At 52.3% G+C, this 24490-nt stretch overlaps 4 protein-coding genes across 12 annotated transcripts in view; 2 read left to right on the plus strand and 2 right to left on the minus strand.

The window, feature by feature from the left end:
• The window catches only part of RHBDF1 (rhomboid 5 homolog 1), a 38033-nt gene extending 20656 nt beyond the window's left edge, over positions 1–17377 (plus strand). For 5 of the 7 annotated variants that reach the window (XM_063343265.1, XM_063343268.1, XM_063343269.1 and 2 more), the window contains 16 exons: positions 989–1093; positions 3969–4182; positions 5943–6149; positions 6860–6982; positions 7145–7305; positions 9571–9822; positions 10437–10548; positions 11445–11519; positions 12074–12235; positions 12344–12444; positions 13174–13237; positions 13700–13794; positions 14766–14841; positions 15366–15466; positions 15739–15892; positions 16636–17377. In XM_063343265.1, coding sequence (XP_063199335.1) covers positions 989–1093; positions 3969–4182; positions 5943–6149; positions 6860–6982; positions 7145–7305; positions 9571–9822; positions 10437–10548; positions 11445–11519; positions 12074–12235; positions 12344–12444; positions 13174–13237; positions 13700–13794; positions 14766–14841; positions 15366–15466; positions 15739–15892; positions 16636–17055 — 2422 coding nt within the window. In that variant the 3' untranslated portion in view covers positions 17056–17377. The remainder of the gene's footprint in view (positions 1–988; positions 1094–3968; positions 4183–5942; positions 6150–6859; positions 6983–7144; positions 7306–9570; positions 9823–10436; positions 10549–11444; positions 11520–12073; positions 12236–12343; positions 12445–13173; positions 13238–13699; positions 13795–14765; positions 14842–15365; positions 15467–15738; positions 15893–16635) is intronic. The other 2 variants (XM_063343264.1, XM_063343270.1) reach the window with 2 other exon arrangements.
• A 153-nt stretch (positions 17378–17530) lies between these two features.
• SNRNP25 (small nuclear ribonucleoprotein U11/U12 subunit 25) lies at positions 17531–21454 on the minus strand. The gene is made up of 6 exons (XM_063343272.1): positions 21322–21454; positions 21132–21222; positions 20932–21037; positions 20744–20818; positions 19116–19178; positions 17531–17732 (listed from the first exon to the last, which is right to left on the minus strand). The coding sequence occupies exons 1-5, from the start codon at positions 21439–21441 to the stop codon at positions 19124–19126; spliced, it is 447 nt and encodes a 148-aa protein (XP_063199342.1). The 5' UTR covers positions 21442–21454; the 3' UTR covers positions 17531–17732; positions 19116–19123.
• Positions 21455–21462: 8 nt separating this feature from the next.
• On the plus strand, positions 21463–22162 carry POLR3K (RNA polymerase III subunit K). Of its 2 annotated transcripts, none has more exons than XM_063343273.1 (3): positions 21463–21593; positions 21715–21802; positions 21889–22162. In XM_063343273.1, exons 1-3 carry the CDS (start codon positions 21483–21485, stop codon positions 22014–22016), a joined length of 327 nt encoding a protein of 108 aa, XP_063199343.1. In that variant the 5' UTR covers positions 21463–21482; the 3' UTR covers positions 22017–22162. The 2 variants fall into 2 exon arrangements, with proteins under 2 accessions (XP_063199343.1, XP_063199344.1); XM_063343274.1 differs by having other exon boundaries at positions 21933–22162.
• A 930-nt stretch (positions 22163–23092) lies between these two features.
• The window catches only part of GTF3C1 (general transcription factor IIIC subunit 1), a 46309-nt gene continuing 44911 nt past the window's right edge, over positions 23093–24490 (minus strand). For both annotated transcript variants that reach the window (XM_063345218.1, XM_063345217.1), the window contains exon 37: positions 23093–23490. In XM_063345218.1, coding sequence (XP_063201288.1) covers positions 23269–23490 — 222 coding nt within the window. In that variant the 3' untranslated portion in view covers positions 23093–23268. The remainder of the gene's footprint in view (positions 23491–24490) is intronic.

A 24490-nucleotide genomic window follows, 5' to 3' on the forward strand; every position in this document is an offset into this window, starting at 1 on the left:
TGCTATTTTGCAGTGCTGAGTTGTCTCATGTAGGCTGTTGTGCACAGCACGGGGGGTGGACAAGTCTCTGCCTCCTGGAGGACTCGCAGCTTGTGGGCAACTTCTAAAGAGCACTGGGGGATGCAGGCAGGAGAGCAGGTGCAGCAGTGGGAAGGCCTAAAATCCTGTTCTCCGTTTGGCAGAGCTAGGGATGCAATGGAGAATTGCAGACTATGCAGCCATAAAGGTGTTTTGGGGATTTGTTTTGTGAGTCTAGGGAGGCTGACTGCCAGGTTCTCTGCTTAACACAGCCCCCAGGATGCACTGAGTGTGAAACTGTTCTGGCAGCAGGACTCCACACTATCCTGTTCCCTGGGGCTTGGAGGATACAGGTCAAGTGTGAGCCTAAGGTCAAGCCTGTGTGGTCCAGAACATGGCATGGGAGTGATTCACGTGCCTGAGCATAGGCATCTAACACCACTTCCAGTCTCCCAGGGTGTCCGAGATGTCCAAGGCAGCAGATGTGGCACAGATAGACTTATGCACCAGGAAAGATCCTGCCAGGGTCAACCAGAATGGGCCCAGGGCACTGACAGTGGCATCAGACACTTGTATATAAGCAGATCATATCTTGGCCTACTGACACCTCCATGGTTTCACACTCTGATGTCCAAAGCCAGCCAGTGGGATCTGTAGCTCAGTATCTGGGCAGAAGAAGGCAGATCACCGAGGTCTGGGGGCTGGTATCTTCATGAGCAATGGGAGACAAATGTCAGAGGTACAGATGCACAAAAAGGATTCAGCAGCCTCCTGGGTTCAAAGGTGGTGTGTGGCTTGAGTTTGGTTGTTTCTCTTAGGTCATGCTCTCAGCTGGAGGCCACTGTCATGCAGTGTGGTGCAACTGCTGCCAATGGGGCTATGGAAGGAGACGGGGAGGTGTTGGATGCAGGTTGCTGGTTCCCTCCACAATCCTGCAGGCTCCTTCCCTTCAGCTCTCTTTTCTTTGCAGCAGACAGGTACGGTTTCAAAGGAGTCAGACCCTGCCCGTTCACGGGCACCGGGTGGGCAGGAGTTCCCTGAGAAAGCGGCAGTCCCTGCCCCGATCGTTTTTCAGGTACTGGTAGCACTGAGTGTGAAACTCACCCCTGCATGTGTGTGCCAGGGCCGTTGTGAGCTGCACAGACTCTGGCTGTTGCTGGGACCACGTTGCCTTCCCAGGGCTGGCCAGGAGGCCTACAAACAGGCAGGAGTGACAAAGTTCATGTGTGCTTCTAACAAAAAACAATTGTCACTCCTACTAAATATGTAGGCAGCTGTCAATACATAGCATGGACTAACAAGCTGTCCACCCGCCAGCCTCACTCCCTACTGCCTTTCCTAACAAGCTGTCAACCTCCTGGTGTTCACCGTAGCTGGAATATCTCTCCAGGGCAGCCATAGCCCAGCCTGCCTTTGCTAGCATCTGCAACATGTGGCATATGCATACGTTGGCCTCAAAGCCTCCTTGGGCAGAAGGGGAAGGAGAAGAAGGAGCACTGAACAGATGCTAGTCATGTTGTTCCAGACGGGGCTCAGAAGCTGGTGAATGTAATACAGCATCCACTCTTTCCCTGTTCACATCATGGCTTTTTCTAATCCAAATGTAACTGTTTTCTTTTTGAGGTGGAGGTCTTCATTTACTTAGCACCAAGGAGACGAGCCACTCCGGGAGTCCAGGGTATAATGGCCCATCGACCACCACCCTGACACTGGAGCTCAGTAAACTTTTAAATCAGGCAGACAGTGTGACTTTTTGTGTGTCAGGGGCTGGACGTAAGGCCCAGGAGCCCATTCCTGTTCTACCTTCCTCACTGCTGCCCTTGGCCAGGTGCCACTTTGGCACCGTGTCCACCTTTGGCGACTACTTGCGTTTGGTCTTGGGCTTTCAGGGCTGCTCAGCTCAATGTGATAGAAGAGAGTGAGAGCTGACCTCTGATGTTGGTCATTGCAGTGAGTCTGTAGGACGTGGTGGGGTTCCCCAGCTAGACAGGGGCATTCAGCATCTTCCCAGGGTGCTCCAGATGATACCCTGAACTGTGTAGTCAGCTCTCCTGGGCTATCTTGACTGTGATCAGAGAGTAGTACAGCTCTTTAGCCTGGCTCTGGACCAGCAGTGGTCTCTGGCAGTTCAGGAGTGGTCCTCACAGTGCCATACAGCTGTGGTGGTGCTCATCCTTCCAGGCTAGCGGGAGCAGTTTCAGAGGGCTCTGAGGTGCTGCTCTTGGCGCAATGGGCCATTCATCAGCAGGCTCGTATAGGCACAAACGACCCTCACTCCTCTCCCTTTGAGGAGTCACCCCATGTATGGGCTTGTCACCAAGGTCACCTTGGTGTTGAAATATTGGTTACAGCAGACTGAGAAGCCTTCTGAGTTGTAACGCTGTTTTGTGGAGTGTGTTGTGCCCATGCATCTGCACGGCCAGAGCATTACCTCTGTTCCATAGGCTTGGTTTGGGTCTCAGGCCAGGTGCTGACCCTAGGCCCTTCCACTCTGAATGGAGACGAAAATTGCTCTGACGAGATGTTGGTCTGTGGGTGCAGAGCAGTGCTCTGAGACATGCAGGGAGCTCCATCTCTGAGATCTGGCCCCTCTCGACTTGCTGGAGTCATTTGGAGACATTTGGGTCAGTGAAGTCAGGTGAGATCTAGCAACGTTCCACATGAGCTCACGCCTGCCGAAGGGTCTGTTCTGGGTTGTTGGGACAACACGGAAGGCTGAGGGCAATGCGTGGTGGTTTGCATCTGGATGTTTTAGCTGGAAAGGGTGCGGGTTTCAAATTCGCATCTTTTTACATGGTGGCAGGACATCTTCACTTGTTGTTTGATGGTGTTTTTCCTCAGCAGGGTGCAAAGCACAGGACTAGTTTCCTGTCTCCACTGCTCAGGGAACGGACTCAGTTCCCCTGTGTGACCTAATTCTAGATTTAACCCAGCCTTTACTCCAGTGTATGTTTTAATACTCCCTTTGTGACCTTGTGAGATCTTACTTCTCAGCCGCTGGAAATCCTGCCCCTGAGGTCTGAGGCCGGGGATTTGAGTTTGGCTTGAAAGGACTTTCAGGTTTCAACACCTGGGCCAGACAACTGTAGGCTGACACAGCTTGTCACCTTCTGAAGAAGGATTAACCACAGTGGGAAAGGCTTGGCAGGGCTGCGATGATCTTTGTAGGTTTAGGATACCAGCTGTCCCGCAGTATTAGAAGTTGTTAGTCTGACTTATCCCAATCCCTCTCTGCTTTCCTTGGGATTTTGCTTCTGATCCACTGCTTTTCTGTGACAGCAGCCACTTGGCAGCAAACCTACCTCGTCGTTACAACCTTGTGCTCCTGCTTCTGCAACCAGCAGCTGAGAACTGTGCATCTGCCTTAGCGGAGAGAGGACCACAGCAAACATTTGCTGTTAATGTTACCTTTGAGAAGGATAGAAATCTTGCAGCATGAGATGGCAAAGTTAGGGATATCCTGGGAGTGTGGGGGGAGGCTGGGAGAGAACAGTGAATTTTGGTGTCCCTTGAGAGAAGTTACAGAGCCATGAAACGGTACAATCCCACAACAGGGAGCTAGAGCTGGCCTGAAGACGGTAAGTGTTTTCAGCAGATGGTTTTTAAAGAAAAAAACCCAACACCTTTCACCAAGTTCTTTTCTGAATTTATGTTCCATCTCTTTTTCTTTCTTTTTAGAAAAACTCAGAACAAACTGTCCTTTACACACAGTGAATCTCTCCTGTCATTTTTCTTCTGTCTTAAGAGACAGAGTACTGTTGATGGTTGAACACTTCTGGCCAGCATCTGTCAGGTTGCTAAAACCAGCTGAGGACAGGCTGCGAGATGCTCATGGGGAAGAGTTCTGCCTGTCTTTGAATTGGGGTGGGCTGGAACTGACCACCAGGGGTTTTGTCTTTTCATGTGCGTAGTCCAAGCAAACGTAATGCTTCTTTACTGGCATCTTTCAGAGGCACAGCGGACTGGTTTGGGGTGAGCAAAGACAGCGACGCTACTCAGAAATGGCAGAGAAAGAGCCTCCGCCACTGCAGCCTGCGGTATGGGAAGCTGAAACCTCAGGTCATCCGGGAAATGGACTTGCCCAGTCAGGACAATATTTCTCTAACAAGCACAGAGACCCCTCCTCCGCTCTATGTCGGGCCCTGCCAGCTGGGCATGCAAAAGGTGAGTAACCTGGGACAGAGTCAAGGCCATCCCGAGTTTCCTGCACAGTGTCTTTACCACTTTGGCAGCTGTGACTTATCTGCGGGCTTAGCTCTGCCTGAACATGTCTGGGCTCCATGCTCAGACGTTTCTCAAGTCTCAGATAGTTTGGCAGATTCCCTCCTTCAGCAGTCTCTCTCCAGTCTTGTTAGCTGGGATCCCTCAGCTGTTTCGGTGAGAGGCTCAGGGCCATGTTTGTCATGTCGTGACTATGGTGGTGATTAGGTGTGTGTGCAGCATATACAAGAGCTCTTAGCTTGGGCTTTTTGCTGCCATTTTGCAAGGACAAAATTCTGTTGTAGATCCTGACCCAAATACAGAGTAACAGGCCTGGTATCACTCGGGACACTTGCCTAGTGGATGCTTGTCCCAAGCAGAATCCAGGCAGTAGCACAGCTACTGTCCTCACAGAAACCTGATTATGTTTTAGGACTTTGAAAGGTGTCTCTTGCATCAGCATTACTACAGCTCTGTTCACAGGTCCTCAGAAATGGGTTTGAGTGCCTGCAAAAGCATCTGGTAGCCCCCTACTCACTACCTTCAAGTCTCACCCCAGGGGACGAGACCCAGTCAAGCACATCCAGTTACCAACTAACCCACAATATCCCAGCTCTTCCCTTTGCTCCATTCAGCGGCAGTAATTGGTGTGATTGATTACTGCGCATTAGTGAGTATGACTGCAATGTGGGCAAGTGAGGAAACAAATTCCTTCCAAAGCAGGTTAGTCTGTGACATGAAGCCTCACTGAAGCAGAGGAGAATATTGTGCATCTTTCAATCACGTTTCACCTTTTTGTGTTCTCTCCTGTTTTCTTACTAGTTGAAGTGTCTTGCAGTTAGTCTTTGGTCACAGGAGACTCAGAAATATTGTTGGGCTCTGTGAGGGCTACATTAAATCAGGACATGGTATCAACAGGTGTAAGACCATAAAGCTTCCTGTTGAGTGTGCAACTGTGGATTAAAAGAAGCTCGTAAAACATTAGGATGAAGTATAGAAGCTTTATGGAAACCACAGTGATGATGTAAGGACAGAGGCAAGGTTTGTAGCTGAAGGCAATATTTTCATTAGGTTGGTGCGTGTGTTTGGAAGAAGTGAGAGCTTTGGCCTGAAGAGTCCCAAAGAAGGGCTTGCAGTCCCGGAAGCTTGCCTCCTTTGTACAGCTGTTTTAACTTTATTAGTGGAAGCAGATGTAAATATACAGTTAAGCTTCAACAGGATGCTGTTTAAGTCTGAGCTGTCTAGTATCAGAAAGGAAACTAGCTGCAGAAAGAGCATGGCTGTTTTCTGGGATTTCTCAAACTCCTGTTCAGACAGCACATTCTTTGACTGTAGAGCTTACCGGCACAGGAGATGAATGAAACCAAGAGCTTAGGATGGGCTGAAGGAGGCTTGGAGTCTCCTGTGAACATCAGGAACATTCTGGATGAAAACAGTCAATCCCAACATCCCAACAAACGCAGAAGAAAAGGAAAAAAAAAAGGGGGGGGGGGAGGGGGAGAGGTTTGAGGACTTAGGTTTGAGGCTTACAACTAGGGCTTAGCTTGCAACAGGTTATTCCATATCTCCCTATTGTAAAATTGCTTGTTGGTCTGTCCAGCCTGATTCTTGGTCAGCCCCAGGAGCCAGGCCAGTGTCATGGTCTCAAGATGTTTGCTTGGAGGGAGGAGAGCGTGGTAGTGAAGGGTTTGGGGGTGAATGGACTGATAGTCTTCTCTCCACAGATCATAGACCCCTTGGCCCGTGGCCGAGCTTTCCGTATGGCTGATGACAATGATGGCTGCAGCATCCCCCACACACCGATCACGCCAGGCGCCACATCGCTCTGCTCCTTCACCAGCTCGCGCTCAGGGTTCAATCGCCTCCCACGACGGCGGAAACGGGAGTCTGTTGCCAAAATGAGTTTCCGAGCAGCTGCGGCTTTGGTGAAGGTACTGTCTGTGGGAGGACAGGGACCGGTCTGGCAGCAGGATGGGGCTCTGCCCTGAGAGAAGGGTGAGAGGGAAGGAGCTGCTGAGCAGAGAGGATGGGAAAAGCAATGGTGGAGGGGAAGAAACCAAGCCATCTCCTGTTCTGTTTCAGCCATGCGTCTAGGAGGCAGGATTTATCAGAAGCAAAGATGATGGCTAGATTTTGGTACAAGTCTTGCTTTCCCCTTATTGGCCTGGGGGCTTTGCCAGCAGCCTCAAGAGAGTTCCAGGAGGTCCAGTTCAGGCTGCCTGAACCTCTGGGCAATCCATCTGCACCTGGTCAGCAGTCATGGAAGAGCAGAAGTACCTGAGGCTCTTACTTATGCAAGTCTCTTCATCCTGACACGTGTTTGCTTTCCTGTGCCCAGTGACCTTTTTGCTGTGTCCAGTACCACCCACCACTGTGGTTTGGTTGGAGACATTGTACAGTACGTGGTAGAGGAGCATGTTGCCAGCCTCACCTGCCCATGGGAGATGGGCACTGTGGGCTAAGAAGTGGGGTAACATTTGTGAGTCTCACCAGGAAGGTGTGACACTTCAGCAGGTCTGCTGTGCTCCACACACAAACGTGAACCAGCTCAGCACTTGGCCTCCCGGTGCGCTGGCTGGGGTGCATGTGCCTGGGGTTCAGGTTTCTGACAGTGACTCGATAACACTTTCTCTGGCTACAGGGACGCTCTGTGAAGGACAGCACCCTGAGGAGAGCTCAGCGGCGCAGCTTCACCCCAGCAAGTTTCCTGGAGGAGGACACGGTGGATTTTCCAGATGAGCTCGACACTTCTTTCTTTGCTCGGGTGAGTGGCAGGGCTGTGGCGTGGAGCTGGCCCCAGAGGCAGTGCAAGACTGTAGGTCTGGCAGAACTGTGTGGTGCAGAGAGCAGCACTGCTTTCTGATGGGGCTGGTGTCTCAAATGTGATGCTGGCTTCTTCTGATGGGACTTCTGTTTCTCTGCCCAGGAAGGAGTCCTTCATGAGGAGCTCTCTACTTACCCGGACGAAGTATTCGAGTCGCCTTCAGAAGCTGCAATCAAAGATGCTGAGGTGAAACCTCTGGATCAGACAGATCTCACAGGAGGTGCTTTGGACAAAAATGAGCTTGAAAGAAGCCACTTGCTACTGTGAGTATCTTCCTGGAAGCTGCAAAAGCCTAACGTGAGGTGGTCAACCCATTCAGTGTGGGATCTCCTGCATGGAGGAAGCCAGATCTGAGTGCTGTGAGTGCTTGGTGCAGAGCTCAAAGAGCAGTGCAGTGATGGGGTTTTCTTTAAACCTAGCTTAAGACCTCCTGCCCCAGCTACCCATGCATGTGAAAGGTGACTCTGAGGCCACCTCTGCAGTCTCTCCAGCGACTTCCGGCCTCACATGATGTGTTTTGGAGACTGTATCATGCCTTGAGGAAACAAAAGACACTTTAAATCAGCTGTGAGGATGCTGGGGGCCCAGCCTTCAGCTATGGAGAACATAGGAAAGACAAGAAGGCTGTTGCCATTGCCATAGTCACCAGGAACTGTTGTCGCACTCCAAGGAGCAGTGTGAAGCATTGCTGAGTGTCGAGCTGGGCTACATTCCTCACTTGAAATGGGAGAAAGGTGTGGCACTGATGCTGAGAGCCCTACAAATATGTGGGTGGTACTGTACTGTATGTCTAGATTTTTTCCACCTGAGTAACTGGTACTGAGTAATTGCTCTGTGTTGTTTCCGAGTCAGTTCTAGATTAGCTGGCAGCTCACCCCAGCAGAGAGCTCCGCTGGGTGTGAACATGGAGCAGACAGGGAGGTCCTTGTTGTGGTTCTGCTGCTCACGGCCCATCTTGCTGTGTCGGCGCTTTCCCTTCAAGTGTTTCCAAGAACTTGACTCAGTCGTAACATAAGTGGAAGCAGCAAATGGTGGGAGTTTGTTGTCACTCCTCTGAGACGGTCTCAGTTTTCTTGGCTCCATTTGGATCTCCTTAAATAGTTTTATTCATTGAGGAAAATGCATTTCTTTCACAGTTCAGAGAACTGTTATCAGAATCATAGTCGGTTGTCCTTTTAGGTGGCCAGGTGTTTATTTTGGCATAGGCTGATAGCCCAGCACCGGAAATATTGGGAAACAGTACATCCGTAACACAGAAACAACTTGAACTCTTGGGGCAAGAGCAGACTGCAGTGGAGTCTGCACTTTCTGTTGGAGAAGGACTTTCCAAGGGGAAATTGGGACTTTCAGCTTTATAAAAATGCATCTTTTGCAAGGTGCAATATTGAAAATAGCTGAAGTTTCACGGCAGTGTTTTTGGCTAAAGAGGTTCAGATTCTCCCTCATCCTGTTACTTGTCCACACTTAGAGCTGGCATGATCTCTCCGAGATGCTCTGGTGATCTTTCAGAAGAAAGTTTGTCAGCTGGTTTCTCTGCCCACTTCTGACAACCATTGTCTTTGCGCAGAGGGGGTCATTTAGGAAGCCAGAGGAGGTAGACTAGACTAGAGTGTGTGTCAGGGACATGCCTACTACAGTGCTAGGCAGTGAGAAAGGGTGGGCAAGGGTGAAAAGGTAGGTAGGTTTTTTTGATCAGGGTCTGAATGCTGCAGACCTTACCCTCCAGACTGCTGTTTAGGAGCAAAGAAATACAAAAACATCTGAATATGATGGAGACTTACAAAGCAGGTACTACTCACTGGTAGCTTGTGCAACATTCATTGCATACTCTATTTTAGTAAAAAAGCCTTTCTTTAGACAGTGATGCTTGGGGTTTTTATTGTGTTGTCGAAGCCTGGTTTTGTTCTCCTCCCGAAATATGCATTCATCAGTGCAAATAAAGGGAGGAGTGGAAGACAAGACGGATCATAAGAGGTAACTGGCACACCTTGCAGCGTGTGACAGTGTCACTTGCTTAGTCTGGGAAGCTGCTTGGATTCCTGGTCTTCTCCTCTGTCCAATTTGGTGGGCGTGGGGGTTTGACTCGCCAGTCCAGTCACAGTAAAGTACTTTAAAGGTGGGGATTTCCAATGAGCTAAACTACACTTCTATTTCATAGCAGAAAGCAGAGTAAGAGGAATGAAGAAGAGGAGGACATAGATGTTCATGAGGCTGTGGACATGCCTGGCTGCAGCCTCCCCGTTTTAGCCTGTTGCTGAAACACTTCTTTAAAGCCTTGAGAGCTCCTCATCAGTGGGGCTTAGTTTGGCACAGATGCCTTATGCCTCTTTCTGTGTGTAGACCTGTGTCAACTGGTGCTGCATAACCCTTTGAAGCTTCTACTTCACCTTGTCTTCCATCAGCTGCTGCTCAGCCCAGCTGTGGTGGGACAGACAGAGGCTCTGCTGCCACCAAAGACTGGGGAAAGGCTGGTCCCCATTGCTGTGCCATGCAGAAGGTAACCATTGCTGTCCGTCTTTTTATTTCAGCCCACTGGAGCGAGGCTGGAGGAAGCAAAAGGATGGGGCCCTGGCACAGCCCAAGGTCCGCTTGCGGCAGGAGGTGGTGAGTGTCAGCCCACAGAAGCGTGGCCAGCGCATCGCTGTCCCGGTCAGGAAGCTCTTTGCCAAGGAGAAGAGGCCATATGGCCTGGGAATGGTGGGGAAGCTGACAAACCGTACATACCGCAAGCGCATCGACAGCTATGTCAAGCGGCAGATTGAGGACATGGATGATCACAGGTGAGAGCTGCAGTCATAGGAAGGGTCCCAACAAAACTAGCGAATGAGTGGTTGCTTTTGCCCTTGGTCACTGCCTCGGGGTAGTTGAGTGAAACCTGGCTGCTAAGACCCCCTAGTCTATACCCCGAAGTACAGTGCAAACTGCACAGATGGCAGCATGTTAGCATCACCGTGCACTGGGAGCTCACCCTGCTCCTCATGTTGCCTTAGCTGTCTGTGTCTCGGCTACCTGGAGGGACTGCAGATCTCTGCCCCACCACTGTCCTGTGATGAACAGGAAGGCTGAGGTATCCCTGCCTCTGATCATTCCCCTAAAGTCATTATTTCAGACACACAGCACACTTTGACGTCAGGCTTATGTGTTCTTATGGATGTTTTCTTGGGAAAGGGTGGCTTGCCCAGTGTAGTGGGGGAGTCAGAGTAAACAAGGTCTGTCTGCTAGCAAGACCTGTTGTTGCCTCCAGTACTGTACATCCCTAAGTGGTCCTGGCCCTCTACCCCATATTGTGCTGAGGTCCCTGGGGGAAAACCAGCAGCTTTTCTCCCATGTTCTGTGAATAGATGTAATATGCCTGGGTTTCTTCTTCTAATCTTTTCCCTTTCCCTCCATCCAGGCCTTTCTTCACTTACTGGGTCACCTTTGTGCATTCACTCATCACCATCCTCGCTGTGTGCATCTATGGCATCGCCCCTGTGGGGTTCTCACAACATGAAACTGTTGATTCAGTAAGTAAATCCCCCTGACTTGCCTGAAGTGTGATTGTGTCTCAGCCTTCAGCCGCTGGCTCTTGTGTCATCATCTTCAGCGTATTGGCTACTTGTTTGAGGGCCTTGACGGCTGGACGCTGGGTGTCCAGCCTTGGGGGGCTGCCTGCAGCATCTCTGTGAGCCCCTGCGCTGCCTGCTCTCCCTCCTTCGGCCACATTGCTCTTAACATCAAATTATATCTGGTACAAAGTACGGTGGGGTTGTGTCTGTGCTGGGAGCCCTTTCAAACAACTTGTTCCCCTCCTGGTGGAGACCAGAAGGATGTTCATGGCAGGGAAATATTTCAAACCTGAGTTAAGTTTTCACCACAGCCACAGGATTTTGCTTCTGCCAGGACCAAAACTGACCTGTCTGACTTTGAGAGCTGATCTTGAAGCTGTTTGTAGCCTTCCCACGTGTTGTTAAAGGTCTCTGGGGTACATATCTCTACAGCCATATCCCCGCTCCATGCAGGGAATGCCCTGGGGAGCTTCTGACCTACGTGTCTGACGGCTTTCAGAGCACCGTCACCAGCACCTGAGCCTACACTGCTAGTAGGTGCTGCTTATGCTTCTGAGCTGTGTGAAGTTTTTTGCAGGCTCTCAAGCCTCGCAGGGTCTCCAGGCCCTGAGATTTCTTGACAGTTGAGGTAGCCAGAGATAGACATTTAAAATGAAATCTTAACATGAAGGTGCCTATGCCTTGATGGCGTTTTACCTGTGATCCTTTAGAAGACCAGTTTGAGAACCACGTGCCCAGTCATTGGCTGTGGGAATTTCTGTTCATCCTGGATGCTGTTATCACCAGCCCCTGCTGTTTTCCCTGCTGATGCTGTGGGCAGGAGCTCATGGGGCTCTCGCTTTCTCTCCTTGCAGGTCTTGCGAAACAGAGGGGTTTATGAAAATGTCAAATACGTTCAGCAGGAAAACTTCTGGATCGGCCCCAGCTCGGTGAGTGCCATTGTCTGGGACTGTTGTGGGCTGATGGGAGGCTGCAGCCATGCCACCTCCCCAAGCAGGGGCCTCCGCTGCTTGGAGCTTGGTGCTAGCAGCTGCTGTTGGTTGGAGTTCTCCATGGGGCCCTACCATCACTGGCAGGGTGCAGCAGAGCTCCCGGCCCCAGCCACCCTGCAGAACGGGCTGCCTGGAGGCTGGGATGGACCTTGGCACTCCTGCTTTGCACCCTGTTCCTACAAAGCCAAACATGGGGCTAGAGAAAATGCAGGATTTACATGGTGTGTGACAGCTCTCCTGATGCCATTTCCCCTGGGAAAGGCTGTGGTGTCTGAAAGTTTCCTGGCCACAGCACTGGACTTTCTGGGGCCATGGGCAAGGAAATCCCTAAACTTTGTTCTGGGCTTGCCTTCTTCAAAGCAAATATCAAGAGTATGTCTGATCTGTGTGGGGCTTCATCGTGCATCCCTTGAGCCCTGATAGGCGTACCCCTCGCAGTTCCCCCAGCCTGCTCTGCCCCTTGGCTGAGCTGAGTGTTTCCATCTCTGCAGGAGGCCCTGATCCACCTAGGGGCCAAGTTCTCACCATGCATGAGGCAGGACCAGCAAGTGCACAGCTTCATCAGCGCCAAGCGGGAGAAGGAGAAGCACTCAGCTTGCTGCGTGCGGAACGACAAATCGGGCTGTGTGCAGACCTCGGAGGAGGAGTGCTCAGTGAGTGCAGTGGCCCCTTTCCATGCTGTACCTGCAGGCTCAGGGCCACTTCTGTTGGTGCTTCTCCCACCCTGGGCTTCACAGTGACACCTCTCCTCTCTCCTGCAGTCCACGCTGGCCGTGTGGGTGAAGTGGCCCCATCACCCCAGCACACCAATGCTGGCAGGAAACAAGAGACAATTTGGGTCTGTCTGCCATCAGGACCCCAGGTAGGTCCTGCCTAGCCCAGCTGCCATCCAGGAGGGGGACAGGGCTGCTGTGACAGTAGAGTCAGAGGCATGGAGTTGCCTCTCTGGATTGCCTCTCTGCCCAGTTGATTGCTCTGGAGACCATGGGACATGGGGACAGTGATGTCCCTACCTGCCCCAACAGCTGCAAGGGAGGCAGAGTGTGACCATATTTCTGCTCACCATTGTTGGCTGCCCACCTGCACAGTGACCCTTTGTGAGCTGTGGGTGCCTTCCTCATCCCTCTGTCCCTTCTCACCTGCTCCCCACACAGGCTCCCTTCTTGGGGTACAGGAGTCACGTTCCCAGGACACTTTTGCCCCAGAGCTCTGCCAGCCTCTGTGTGCCACAGCACACCTTTGCCCTTGGTCACCATGGGCTGACATAGAGCTGAGACCAGCTGAATGCCCACCTTTGGGGTTGTGTCCCCGTGGAAAGGAGGCAGTGAGTTGCTGGGCAGCTGTGTGCTCTCAGACGGCTGCCTTTGTGCGGAAGCCATGATCTCTGCTCACTGGGAGGAAGCTGCAGCTTTGATCAGCGCAGCCTTGGCTGATCTGATGTAGTGTGTCACCAGCCCCTTGCCAGGGACAGAGGAAAGGTGTGGGACCACAGCCCGGGGGCAGGGACAGAGCAGTGGCTCCCTCAGGGATCCTGCCTGGTGCTGGGGAAAGTTATTTCTCGGGCTGATCTCTCTGCTTTCCGTTGCCGCAGGGTATGCGAGCAGCCCGCCTCGATGGAGCCGCATGAGTGGCCAGATGACATCACCAAGTGGCCGGTGAGCATTGCTGGTGGCACAGAGCCTGTGCGGGCAGCTGGAATATGGCATTTGCATCCCACTGTACAGAGCCACAGCTGTGTTAGTGGAAAGGGGGGGTGTCTGTGGTGCAGCCTCCTGCTTGTTGTCACAAATGCCAGATCAAGGCATCCATGGCTTTGTCTAGCCAAGGCTCAAAGCCCTTCAACAACAAAAGTTCCCCCGTGCCAACTAAAGCCCCAGGCTGTGCCAGGATAACAGGGTGATGGAGACCCACTCAGCCTTGGGGCTGTTGTCCCTCGGCAGAGAGGAGATATTGGTTGAGGCTCAGGCAGATGGGGTGACAGGCACCATCCTGTCAGAGGGAGGCCTTGGGAGGCCTGCGTCTGTGCGACTGGCTTCTTCCCAAGGGGCTGTTTTGACTTTACCCAAGCAGCAAGCAATGCCATGGCTGGCTGATTGCAGCCTGTTGTCGTTTTCCAGATCTGCACAAAAAACAGTGCTGGGAATTACACCAACCACCTTCATATGGACTGTGTGATTACAGGCCGGCCCTGCTGCATTGGGACCAAAGGAAGGTAATGAGTTTTACCTGCATGGAGAGGGGCTGGGTGTTGGGGTGAGACACAGGGGGGCCTTTTCAGGTTGTAGACACAGCCATTTGTCCTTACCACGTGCAGCCTGGAGCTGTGCTGGGAAGGGCAGTTGGACAGGGAGCCATGGCAGGTCTCCCAGATTGAGCAGGACTCTGGGATAAGCAGTAGATAACAGCCAGCCCAAGTCTTTGGTGTGTCAGGGTATCTTGCTCAACTGGTCCTGCAGTTTGCAGGGACTCAGATCCCAGGGGATTAAATACTTCTGCTGGGGAGTTCTGCACTTTTCCTTGGGAATAGCCAGCTTGGTCCTGACAGGCTACACTGGCCCTACCCTGGAGCCCCTGAGCACTCAAGGAGATGTCAGGAAAGGACCTGCTCTGGGTTTGCCAAGGGGGAAGATGCTGATCTTCCTCATGTTGCTTCTCAGCTTGAGTAGTTGCCCAGTGCTTGGGGCTGGTTTTCCCTGCTAGGGAGAAAAATCAATGCTGCCCTAAGGAGCTTCTCTGTCCCTGAAAGTCATGACCAGGATGCTCTTGGCCTAGCCCCCCCCTTTCCACTCTGTCACCTACGGAAGCACAGACTCCCCCAGCCCCAGAGACGCAGCTTTCCCGACCGCTGGTTGTTCTTTCTCAGCTGTAAATAGCTCAGCTTTAGCACTTGTTTTGGAACCCCTGTGTGCAGGGCGTTAGTCTGTGGTGGGGACTTGGTTTGCCTGTGGGAGAGAAGCCAGAAGGGTGTATGGAGGGTGGCACTGGCTCAGTGGGAGTGTTGTAGTGCGTCTGTTGCAGAGACACTACAGCACGTCAGGGGCAGCTGAAGGTAAGGTATCAGTTCTTGTAGGCAGATTTGGGAAAAGACAAGGGGGAGTGTGTGACCTGGGAGGGCACAGGATGGCCCATTGTGCCTTCCATGCGTGACTTGTTCCTCGTTTTGATTACTTTTGTCTCCCTCAGGTGTGAAATAACCTCCCGGGAGTATTGTGAATTTATGCGGGGCTATTTCCATGAGGAGGCAACCCTCTGCTCTCAGGTAAGTGCAGAGCTGGGGCTTTGTATGGCTGCCCTTCTGCCACCTGTTCCCCTTAGCAGCTTGGCAAGATCCGGGGGTGACTGTGGTGCAGTGTAGGTGGGAGTCCTGTGTTCTGTCCCACCCTGAGCCCAGGGAAAGCTGCTGATCAACCCTGTCCCTGAGCAACAGAGAGAGCTGCATCTGTCCCTCTTTGGGGACCAGTTTAGGACCTGGGCTGGCAGCTGTGAAAGCCCAACACAGGACCACTGTGGAAGCAGCGGGTGAATACAATCTTCCTGCTCCACTGCCGAGCAAATGTGGATGTCTCAGTTGTGCGTGGGCTGGAGTAAAGAATGAGGGCATAAAGCTGCCACAGGGAACAGGTAGGGTCATGTGTAACTCAATGCTGGAGACAAGGGTTGGGACTTGATGCAGCGGAGCAGAGGGAGGAGAGCCCCTCTTTCAGAGCTAACTGCAGCCTCTGCCCTGGCCTTGGTAAGGGGCCGTGCTGGCTGGCACACCTCACAGCCCCAGTTCTGCCCTAGGTGCACTGCATGGATGATGTCTGTGGACTCCTCCCTTTCCTGAATCCAGAAGTCCCTGACCAGTTCTACCGCCTCTGGCTCTCGCTTTTCCTCCATGCTGGGTAAGCACAGCTGTAAAACTTACACTGTCTGGGTGGGGGAACCCTGAACCCTGGGATTGCGGAGGCTTGTTCTGGTGGTCCTTCCCTTGGGGACACGGGCATGCTGAGCTGATGTCCCTGCTGGGGTTTACCATGCTGCGTTTGCTGGGAGGGATATTAGAGGCGTGGGCAAGGCCAGACCAGGAGCTCTCCGTAAAGACTTGGAAAAGAACACAAGCACAGGGGTGACTTCAGTGGCTGCTGCTTCAGCTCCTGTACTCTGAACTTGGCAGGATCCTGCACTGTCTGGTTTCAGTCTGTTTCCAAATGACGATCCTGCGGGACCTAGAGAAGCTGGCAGGATGGCATCGCATCTCTATCATCTACCTGCTCAGTGGCATCACTGGGAACCTTGCCAGTGCAATATTTCTACCCTACAGAGCAGAGGTGGGTCTCCTGCAGACTAGGGTCTGGGTAACTTGCCCTGAACACAAGCCTTCTCTACATGCCTGTGCCTCTCTGGCAGAGGCAGACACAAGACGCCAGAGCTGGGCTCATCTCTGGAGCATGTGCCTTGGGCAGATTTGCAGCTAGAAGATGGCTTCATACCATCGCCTAGCTGCTGAGCAATAACGTTCTCCAGAGTACCCTGGGCTTTCCAAGTCACTGGCATAGTCTGGCTGCAGTAAGATGGCTGCTTCTCATAATGAATTGGGGGGTTTGTTCAACCACAGTTGAGGAGAGGCTGGGAATTGAGAACTGTAGCTGATACCAGAGACCCTCTGCATATGAGTGGCAAAGAGCAGAGCTCACTTTTCCCACGGACTGTCCAGGACTGTCTTCCAGGTCCTTCAATGAGGAAAACTGCATGGTGGGTGGGGGGAGCCAGGAGACTGCCTTCAAGGCCTTCTCCTCTCTGGTGACTTAAACCAGATCCAGCCTCCTCAAATATAAAGTCTGTTCTGGTGACTGCTGGCCCCACACCTACTTTGATCCTAAATCAAACCAGGCCCCTTTACTCCTTGAACCCCATTATACGGATGAAGTTGCAGGCTGCGGCATCTCTTCCCTGAGAAACACTGAACAAGGAGTTGAATAACTAACTAAATAGCTGTAATGCCTGGAGCTGGCTGCAGAAGCCAGGCAGATGGGATGTGCCTGATGTTACCTGTAATGCTCTTCTTCTGCAGGTTGGCCCTGCAGGATCCCAGTTTGGGATTCTGGCCTGTCTCTTTGTGGAGCTCTTCCAGAGTTGGCAAATCCTGGCACGCCCATGGAGGGCTTTCTTCAAGCTGCTGGCTGTGGTGCTCTTTCTTTTCGCCTTTGGCCTCCTGCCTTGGATCGATAATTTTGCTCACATTTCAGGATTTATCAGTGGTTTCTTCCTCTCCTTTGCCTTCCTGCCCTACATTAGCTTTGGGAAGTTTGATTTATATAGGAAGCGATGCCAAATTATAGTTTTCCAGCTCATCTTCATTGCACTCTTCTCAGGACTTGTGATTCTGTTCTATTTCTATCCCATTAAGTGCGAGTGGTGCGAGTTCCTTACTTGTATACCATTCACAGACAAATTCTGCGAGAAATACGACCTGGATGCACAGCTCCACTGAAAGGCAAAGACTGGCTTCTCGAGCAGGCACTGGAGATGGACTGTCTTTGCGTTTGCTGTGCCAGTTCCATGTGGACAAAGCCTCTAATCCCATGACACTTCTAACCCTGCCCGTGGTTAATTTAAACTGTCTCCTTAGCACTTGGCAGGCATGTTTTGCCTTATCTCAGAAGACTCTGAAAATGGAACATTTGTGCCTTGTTCAATTGTATTGAACCTTTTCTGCTGCCATTATTTTTATTACACTAGTTTCAATACTACATTTTTAACCAGAGTTGTTTACTACTGCTAAGGTGGTGATTAAACGGTAAGGTAGCGTTTTAGCTACTGTTAATTGTTCTGCATAGTCTGTGGCTATGTTTGTTACTTTATTTCACCTGTGCTGTTTCGTGTACCAGTAGAATCAATCCTTTTCTAGCACCCAAACCAGTCAGACGCAGATTTGCAGCTGGAAACAAGGGCCTTAAAAGCCTCAGTGAACTAGAGTGTCTCTTTAATCACTGCAAGTGAATTCCACAAACAGCTCAGAGGCCGGCATTTCAAATAGCAACTGCAAAAAACAAGTAAGAATGTCCGTTCAACTGGAGTTTGTTTCTCTTCGAAATGTTACAACCTTTTCCTCCAGGAAAGTGATGAATCCACAGTCTGGTCCTGGTAGAGCTGGATTCTCTGCTCTCTCTGTTAAAGAAAGAAAACATTTGGCAGTGACAATAGTTAACTGCATGCTGGGCTCTCTTATCAGTGCACTATCACTCCTAGACAGGCCCGGGCAGCCAGTGCCACAGGTGACTGCTGGTCACAGGCAGCATGGGGCAGATGGCTTCTGTCATGGCACTCATCTTATGACACTGGATGTTGCAAATGTGGCAGCATTGAAAAAAGAAAAACAAAAATGTTCCTGTGGTCACAAAGCAACAGTTTCTAACCCAGCCAGCTGGAGCCGCAAAACAAAAACCCAAGCATTTGGAAAAGCTGGTATTACCACTGCTCTTCAGACACTGTGACTGTGTTTTTAGAAGTGGAGGGGAAGCAGACATAATTTTAAACTTACTAAGCCTGAGAATCTTGGCCACATCTCATGTTTGTGTGCACAACTTTCTAAAAATAGCAGTATAATACCAGAATTATGTCTCCATAGGTTACAAACAGGTAAATACACATGCTACTCGTGCTTCCAGTGCTGGAAGTGTTCTTAAATGCATCAGTTGCACAGAAATATCATGACCAAAAGCTGTCTAGTAGTGTGTCCTAATTTCTGAGAACAATGAATCTGTTGAACTCAAGTTTCTGTAAATCAGAAAATGGAGAAAGGGGAAGTCAAAACCCCCAGGATAGGTAAGCTGGGCTCCCTTTTTCTAACTCTTTAGAGCTTGCAGTAATTGACAAAAATGGCTCCAAATACACCCACCGTGGAACAGAAAAGAATGCGCTGTGTTTGCTTTGTTGCATTTGCTCATGTGCACCCGTGGGACATTTCTGTTAGCTGCAGGCACTCTGAAAGGTACAGGAGCCGTAGGAGCAGGGTGCGGGAACAGTCCCTTGGGTATGAGACTCTGAGGAACACAGAAGGTCCCAAAAGGGTGATGGCAATCGCCTGTAGCACAGAGACTTCGCTCCTCCTAGGGCTTAGTGAGCACCCAGCCATGTTCCTGACAGTGAGTGCCAGGCATTCAAGGAGCCTAAAAGCAAGCAAGTTCCTAGAAGCAATCACAGCAGCAAACAAAGGAACGCTGCGTTTAACGAGCCTCAAAGACATTGTGGGAGCAGATTCAGAGTCTAAACATGAAGTAGGGGGCCAGCACTAAGACACTGCTGCTGCTCCCAATGTATATTAACTGAAGTAACTGAATTGTCATTCCCTGCCCCGAGAGAAGCACTGACACCACAACCAGGCTATGGAAACAGCCCACAGCCAGGGCACAAGCCTAAGGCAGGCACAAGCATTCAGAAATGCTCCGCTACACAGCAGAAGCAGCAACACCAGCTACTGTGAGCCTGAGCACTAAGGCCTGGGGAAGAGGAAGATGAATTGGTAGCTCTCACTGGATATTCAGGACTTACCTGACAGGTTACTTTCGAAGCTTCTTTATGAAGCTGACCTCATCCCGGTTTCTGATGCCGTACCTGAACAGAGAGTTATGCTTTTATATGTCAGCTTCCCAGGAACCACAACCTTTGAAATCCTACAACCTCCTTTCCCAGGGGGAGATGGACTCCTACGATCGTGTGCTGTGTTCTAATGCAGGACAAATTAAAATTCTCACTTGTGTATGTAGAACATGCTGCCAGCACTGAGGAATCCGATCATCTGCCTCTTTAACTGCAACATCCCCTTAAATGCAACATCTATCACCCATGGCTCAGTCTTTCAAGGACAGCTTTGATTAGGGCCATCTTTCTTACTACATTTTTAATACTTCAGACAAACTGCATGCAACAGCTAGAGTGCTCAGAAACACCTCCTGCCTCCTTGCCCTGGGAGTGAGTGTGCAAATGGGGGAGTCGTTTGTCAGTGTTGTTATTAGCTTATCACTGACAGGTGGCCGAGCAGGTCCAGAGCTCAACGCGCTTACCGTTGGCTTGCTCTTTGCTTGCCATTTTTCCTCTCTCCTTTCTACCTCAGCAGCTCTGGGAGGGTGACCGAGCACTGGAACAGGTTGGACAGAGAAGTTGTGCAGTCTATGTTCTTGGAAATATTCAAAACCCAACTGGACACAGCCTTGAGCAGCCAGCTCTAGCTGACCCTTCCAGAGGTCCTTTCCACCACATAATGTGTCCTGACCCATCCTCTGCTGAGCAGCTGCCCACCATGTGCTCCCAGTTTCCTCGGAGATGAGCTAATGTGCTTCATATGCACAACACCATCCCTGACCGTCTCTGTGTTCTACTACCCTCACACTCATGCTTTTTCTCACTAATCTTGACTCCGCAGAACACCTCAGGTACAAGCTTAGTAAACATATCCTATTTTGGTTATGTTTGGCAGGGACAGCCAAAAGGCAATGTGTCTGAGTGCCCTGAATTGGATGAACACACTCAGCACAGGATGGTTATGGCTGAGGAACTACCCAAGGCCTTCCTGACCCAGAGACGGACTCTCAGTCTGCCAGGACAGGGCCTGTCCCACCTCCATGTGCAGTGCTGGTCCCACCTTCCACCCTGTTTCAAGTGCAGGACCTGTCCGAGCCAGGGCCACGAAGATGATCAGAAGGCTGTGAGGACAGGCTGAGAGAGTTGGGGGGGTTCAGCCTGGAGAAGAGAAGGCTCCGGGGAGACCTTCCAGCCCCTTCCAGTCCCTAAAGGGGCTCCAGGAAAGCTGGGGAGGGACTCTGGATCAGGGAGGGCAGCCATGGGACGAGGGGGAACGGTTTTAAACTGCAAGAGGGGAGATTGAGGTGAGATATCAGGAAGAAATTGTTTGCTGTGAGGGTGCTGAGCCCCTGTCCCAGGTTGCCCAGAGAAGCTGTGGCTGCCCCATCCCTGGAGGTGTTCAAGGGCAGGTTGGAGGGGGCTTGGAGCAACCTGGTGTGGTGGGAGGTGTCCCTGCCCAGGGCAGGGGGTGGCACTGGATAGTCCCTTCTACCCTAAACCATTCTGTGATTCCCAGTCCCAAGCTAGCCCTGCCGTGCACATGCCGTGTGGATACCGCAAGCCCCCGCAAGCCCCCCAGCAGAGCCTGCATCACTCACTCTCTCAACTTCTTCTTGTCATCTGCCAACTTCTCTCCGGCATAGGTTAGGTGGTACGTCCTCCATATGTACTTCCTAGGGGAAGAACACTTAGTGGAGCGGCAGGGGCAGGCCCGGCTCCCCGGCCGGCCACGGCAGCGCGATGAAGGTGGGGGCGCGCAGCCCGCCCCGGCCCCGGCCCCTCTCACCAGCTGAGGTGCTGGACGCCGCCCTGCCGTGCCTGCCGCAGCTGGACGTGCCGCCGCAGGGCCTTCTTCAGCTCCAGCACCGAGGCGTTCTGCACCACCACCACGGCTGGAGGAGAGCGGGGAGGGCAGAGCCCCGTCAGCGCCCCGCGCCCGGCCCGCCGCCCCTCGCCGGGCACCCCCCCCCCGGCCCCGGGACTCACGCATGGTCTCGCCGTCCGCCTTGACGACCCGCACCGTCATGGCCTGCCCATACTCTAGCGCCACCTGCGAGCCGATCTCCTCCGCCGTCACCTACGGGAGAGACCGGCCGGACTGATACCCCGCCGCCCGCCCACTCCCAGTCGCCCGGCCGGGTCCCCCGTCCCCATCCCCCGGCGCCCCCGTCCCCACCTGCGGCGGGAGGTCGCAGAGCAGCGGGTCCTGCACCAGCCGCGCCAGCGCCGCCTGGAAGAGCTCCAGCACCTCGGCGTGCGCCAGCTCCTCCTCGGCCTCCGCCGCGCCGGCCGCCATCGCCGCGCCGGAAGGGGCGGTCGGTGCGGGGGGAACCGGCGATGCTGCTCTTCTGCCCGGCCTGCGGCAACGTGCTGGTGGCCGAGGAAGGGCCGCGCTGCCACCGCTTCGCCTGCACCACCTGCCCCTACGTGCGCAACGTCACGCGGAAGGTGCAGGGGCGCGGGGGGGGGGGGGGGGGGGGGGGGGTGGCGGGGCCGGGGCGGCGGCGGCGGCGGGGCCCCCTCAGGGGCGGCGGGGCCGGGCCACCCTGACCGGCGGCGTCCCCCGCAGGTGACCAGCAGGAAATACCCGCGGCTGAAGGAGGTGGACGACGTGCTGGGCGGCGCGGCGGCCTGGGAGAACGTGGACTCGACGGCAGGTAGGGCCGGGGCGGGGGAACGGGGGGAAACGCGGGGGGGATTCCGGGCCTCGCCTCGGCTGACGGCGCCGCGCCTCGCCCCGCAGAGCCCTGCCCCAAGTGCGAGCACCCTCGCGCCTACTTCATGCAGATCCAGACGCGCTCGGCCGACGAGCCCATGACCACCTTCTACAAGTGCTGCAACCCGCAGTGCGGGCACCGATGGCGGGACTGAGGGATACGGACCGCCCCGGGCCGCCCGCCGCCTGAGGGGCCGCGGGGTCCGGGCCGCTGAGGGTGAGGGGCCGGGCCCGGCAGCGCCAGGCCCGCCGGGACGGGGGTCGGGCGTCCTGTCCTACAATAAACGTGTCAGTAACCGTCTGTGTGTGGGTGATTTAAAACCCGACCCGGGACAAGGCTGAAAACGACAGCGGGAGCCTCTAAAAAGGTGTCGGCCCTGTGCCGTGGTACTGGGGAAGAGCCCTTCACACAGGGCTGTGGTTCTCCTAAAAACACACATAATAAAGTAATACCATGCACACCAAGAAAACAGCGTTTAAAACCATAGAAACACAAAATGATTTAGGTTGGAAGGGACCTTAAAGACCATCCCGTTCCACCCCCCGCCCTGGGCAGGGACACCTCCCACCACACCAGGTTGCTCCAAGCCCCCTCCAACCTGGCCTTGAACACCTCCAGGGATGGGGCAGCCACAGCTTCTCTGGGCAACCTGGGCCAGGGGCTCACCACCCTCACAGCACAGAATTTCTTGCCAAGATCTCATCTCAATCTTTCCTCTTCCAGTTTAAAACTCTTCCCCCTCGTCCCATGGCTGCCCTCCCTGATCCAGTGTCCCTCCCCAGCTTTCCTGGAGCCCCTTTAGGGACTGGAAGGTCTCCCCGGAGCCTTCTCTTCTCCAGGCTGAACCCCCCAGCTCTCTCAGCCTGTCCTCACAGCAGAGGGGCTCCAGCCCTCCCAGCATCTTCTTGACCTCCTCTGGGCCCGCTCCAACAGCTCTATGTCCTTCTGCTGAAGACACCAAAGCTGGATAGGTGTCCGACTCCGGACGGACCTTGAGATAACTAAGCTAAAGAACAGTTACCAAACCTCAGCACAGAGCCAACTGCTGTGCAGCAGAAGAGAAGGCAAAGCAAAAAGTAAAATGTTACCACTAGTGCCTTAGGGTGAGAAAAAAGAAAAAGGGGCCTTTGCTACGCCCTGTGAAAACCACGTAAGATAAAGCAGAAACCGTAAACTACATGCTGTACAAATAATTATTAGTAAAAACAGAATATACTTAAAGTGGGATGGATCAAATATTATTTGTATCTCAACATTAAGCTTTATTCTCAGTTTAAATACATTCAAAAGTAAAAAGGATAAATAACAATAAAAAACATGATGGAGCACAAATTGTAACATTTAATCTGCAGTAACACTTAGTCCTACAGGCTAAACCAATTTAATATGACTCAGCTTTACCTCTTTTATACAGGGATAATCTGCACCCATTTATTCCAGTTCACTTCACAGGGGAACACTCGTCCCAGCCTGAGAGTACAGTCTATTGTAGGCTCGTAGTATATTGTTGGGCTTTCGCTCAGTTTGGGATTGTTCACTTGTTCTTCCATAACTGGCTGAGAGAACAGCGACACTGGGGACGGCTTTTTCATGTAGAATCGTCTGATGCAGCCAAGAGTTTCCAGACCCTGCAGAAAAATTCACATATTTTGGCTTGAGCAGTTGTGATGAAAAAAAAATATGCACTGAACGCTGTTCTACCTACAGTGTTCTCAGACACGTTAGACAATTTGTACTAAAAGTGGCTTCAGTTCACTCCCTCAGGAGACCATGGGGATGGCAAAGATTACAGCACAACAGCGCAAGTTCACATAGCTGGGTATACGCTCCTTTGTTACTTTCAGCACAGTGGCTGGCCAGAACTCGTGTCCAACAACAGATCTCAACATTTAGGACCAGATAAAAACCACTTAAGGCAGGAACAGATGTAATTCCCAGACTTCTGGGTCAGTTCTTGCTGATGGGTTATCATTTATTCCCACAGCAGCAGCCAGCAAGGCAATCGGTTGTGCTGTATGTGCTGAAAACAGCTGCCGTGTATTCAGTAATCTCACTCAGGTACGCTTCTAGATTTACTGATATTTGGTATATTGCAGATACAAGCTCCGTGTATGGTTTCAAAACTAGTTCTTATCGAATTTATTGGTAGAGAAGTTAGATTCAAGTTCTCTGATCTGTGAAATGTACAGGTAATTCCTTGACGTTGGGGATTTGAATAGACGTAGCCTAGGAGTCTGTATTTCTCTCCCACATGTGTGCGCCTCACCACTATACACTCTGTACTGGAGTCTTAAACCCGTCTGCTGCTGCTTGGCCTGTCCCCTGGTCCCAGCTACCCTCGGGGGGGTGCTGCTGTGGCCCAGGGCGTAGGGGCAGGCTGTGCTGGGACGGCCAGGAAGCAGGGTGGTAGCTCAGTGCCCGGTCAGTAGCACACACAACTTGCATTGCCACCAAAACGCACGAGCCTTTGGACAGAAGTGTGGCATAGGTACACTGGAATATTAATGACCAGTGCTAGTAAGGGAAGTCACACTTACGGGAAGGACTGCAATATTACCGCTCTACTTCAGATTTTAAATCATTGCAGGGAAAAAATAAAATAAAATCAAGGTTTCATTTGCAAAGTAG

Source organism: Chroicocephalus ridibundus, chromosome 8 (assembly GCF_963924245.1).
Source record: "Chroicocephalus ridibundus chromosome 8, bChrRid1.1, whole genome shotgun sequence".
Taxonomy (NCBI): Eukaryota; Metazoa; Chordata; class Aves; order Charadriiformes; family Laridae; genus Chroicocephalus; species Chroicocephalus ridibundus.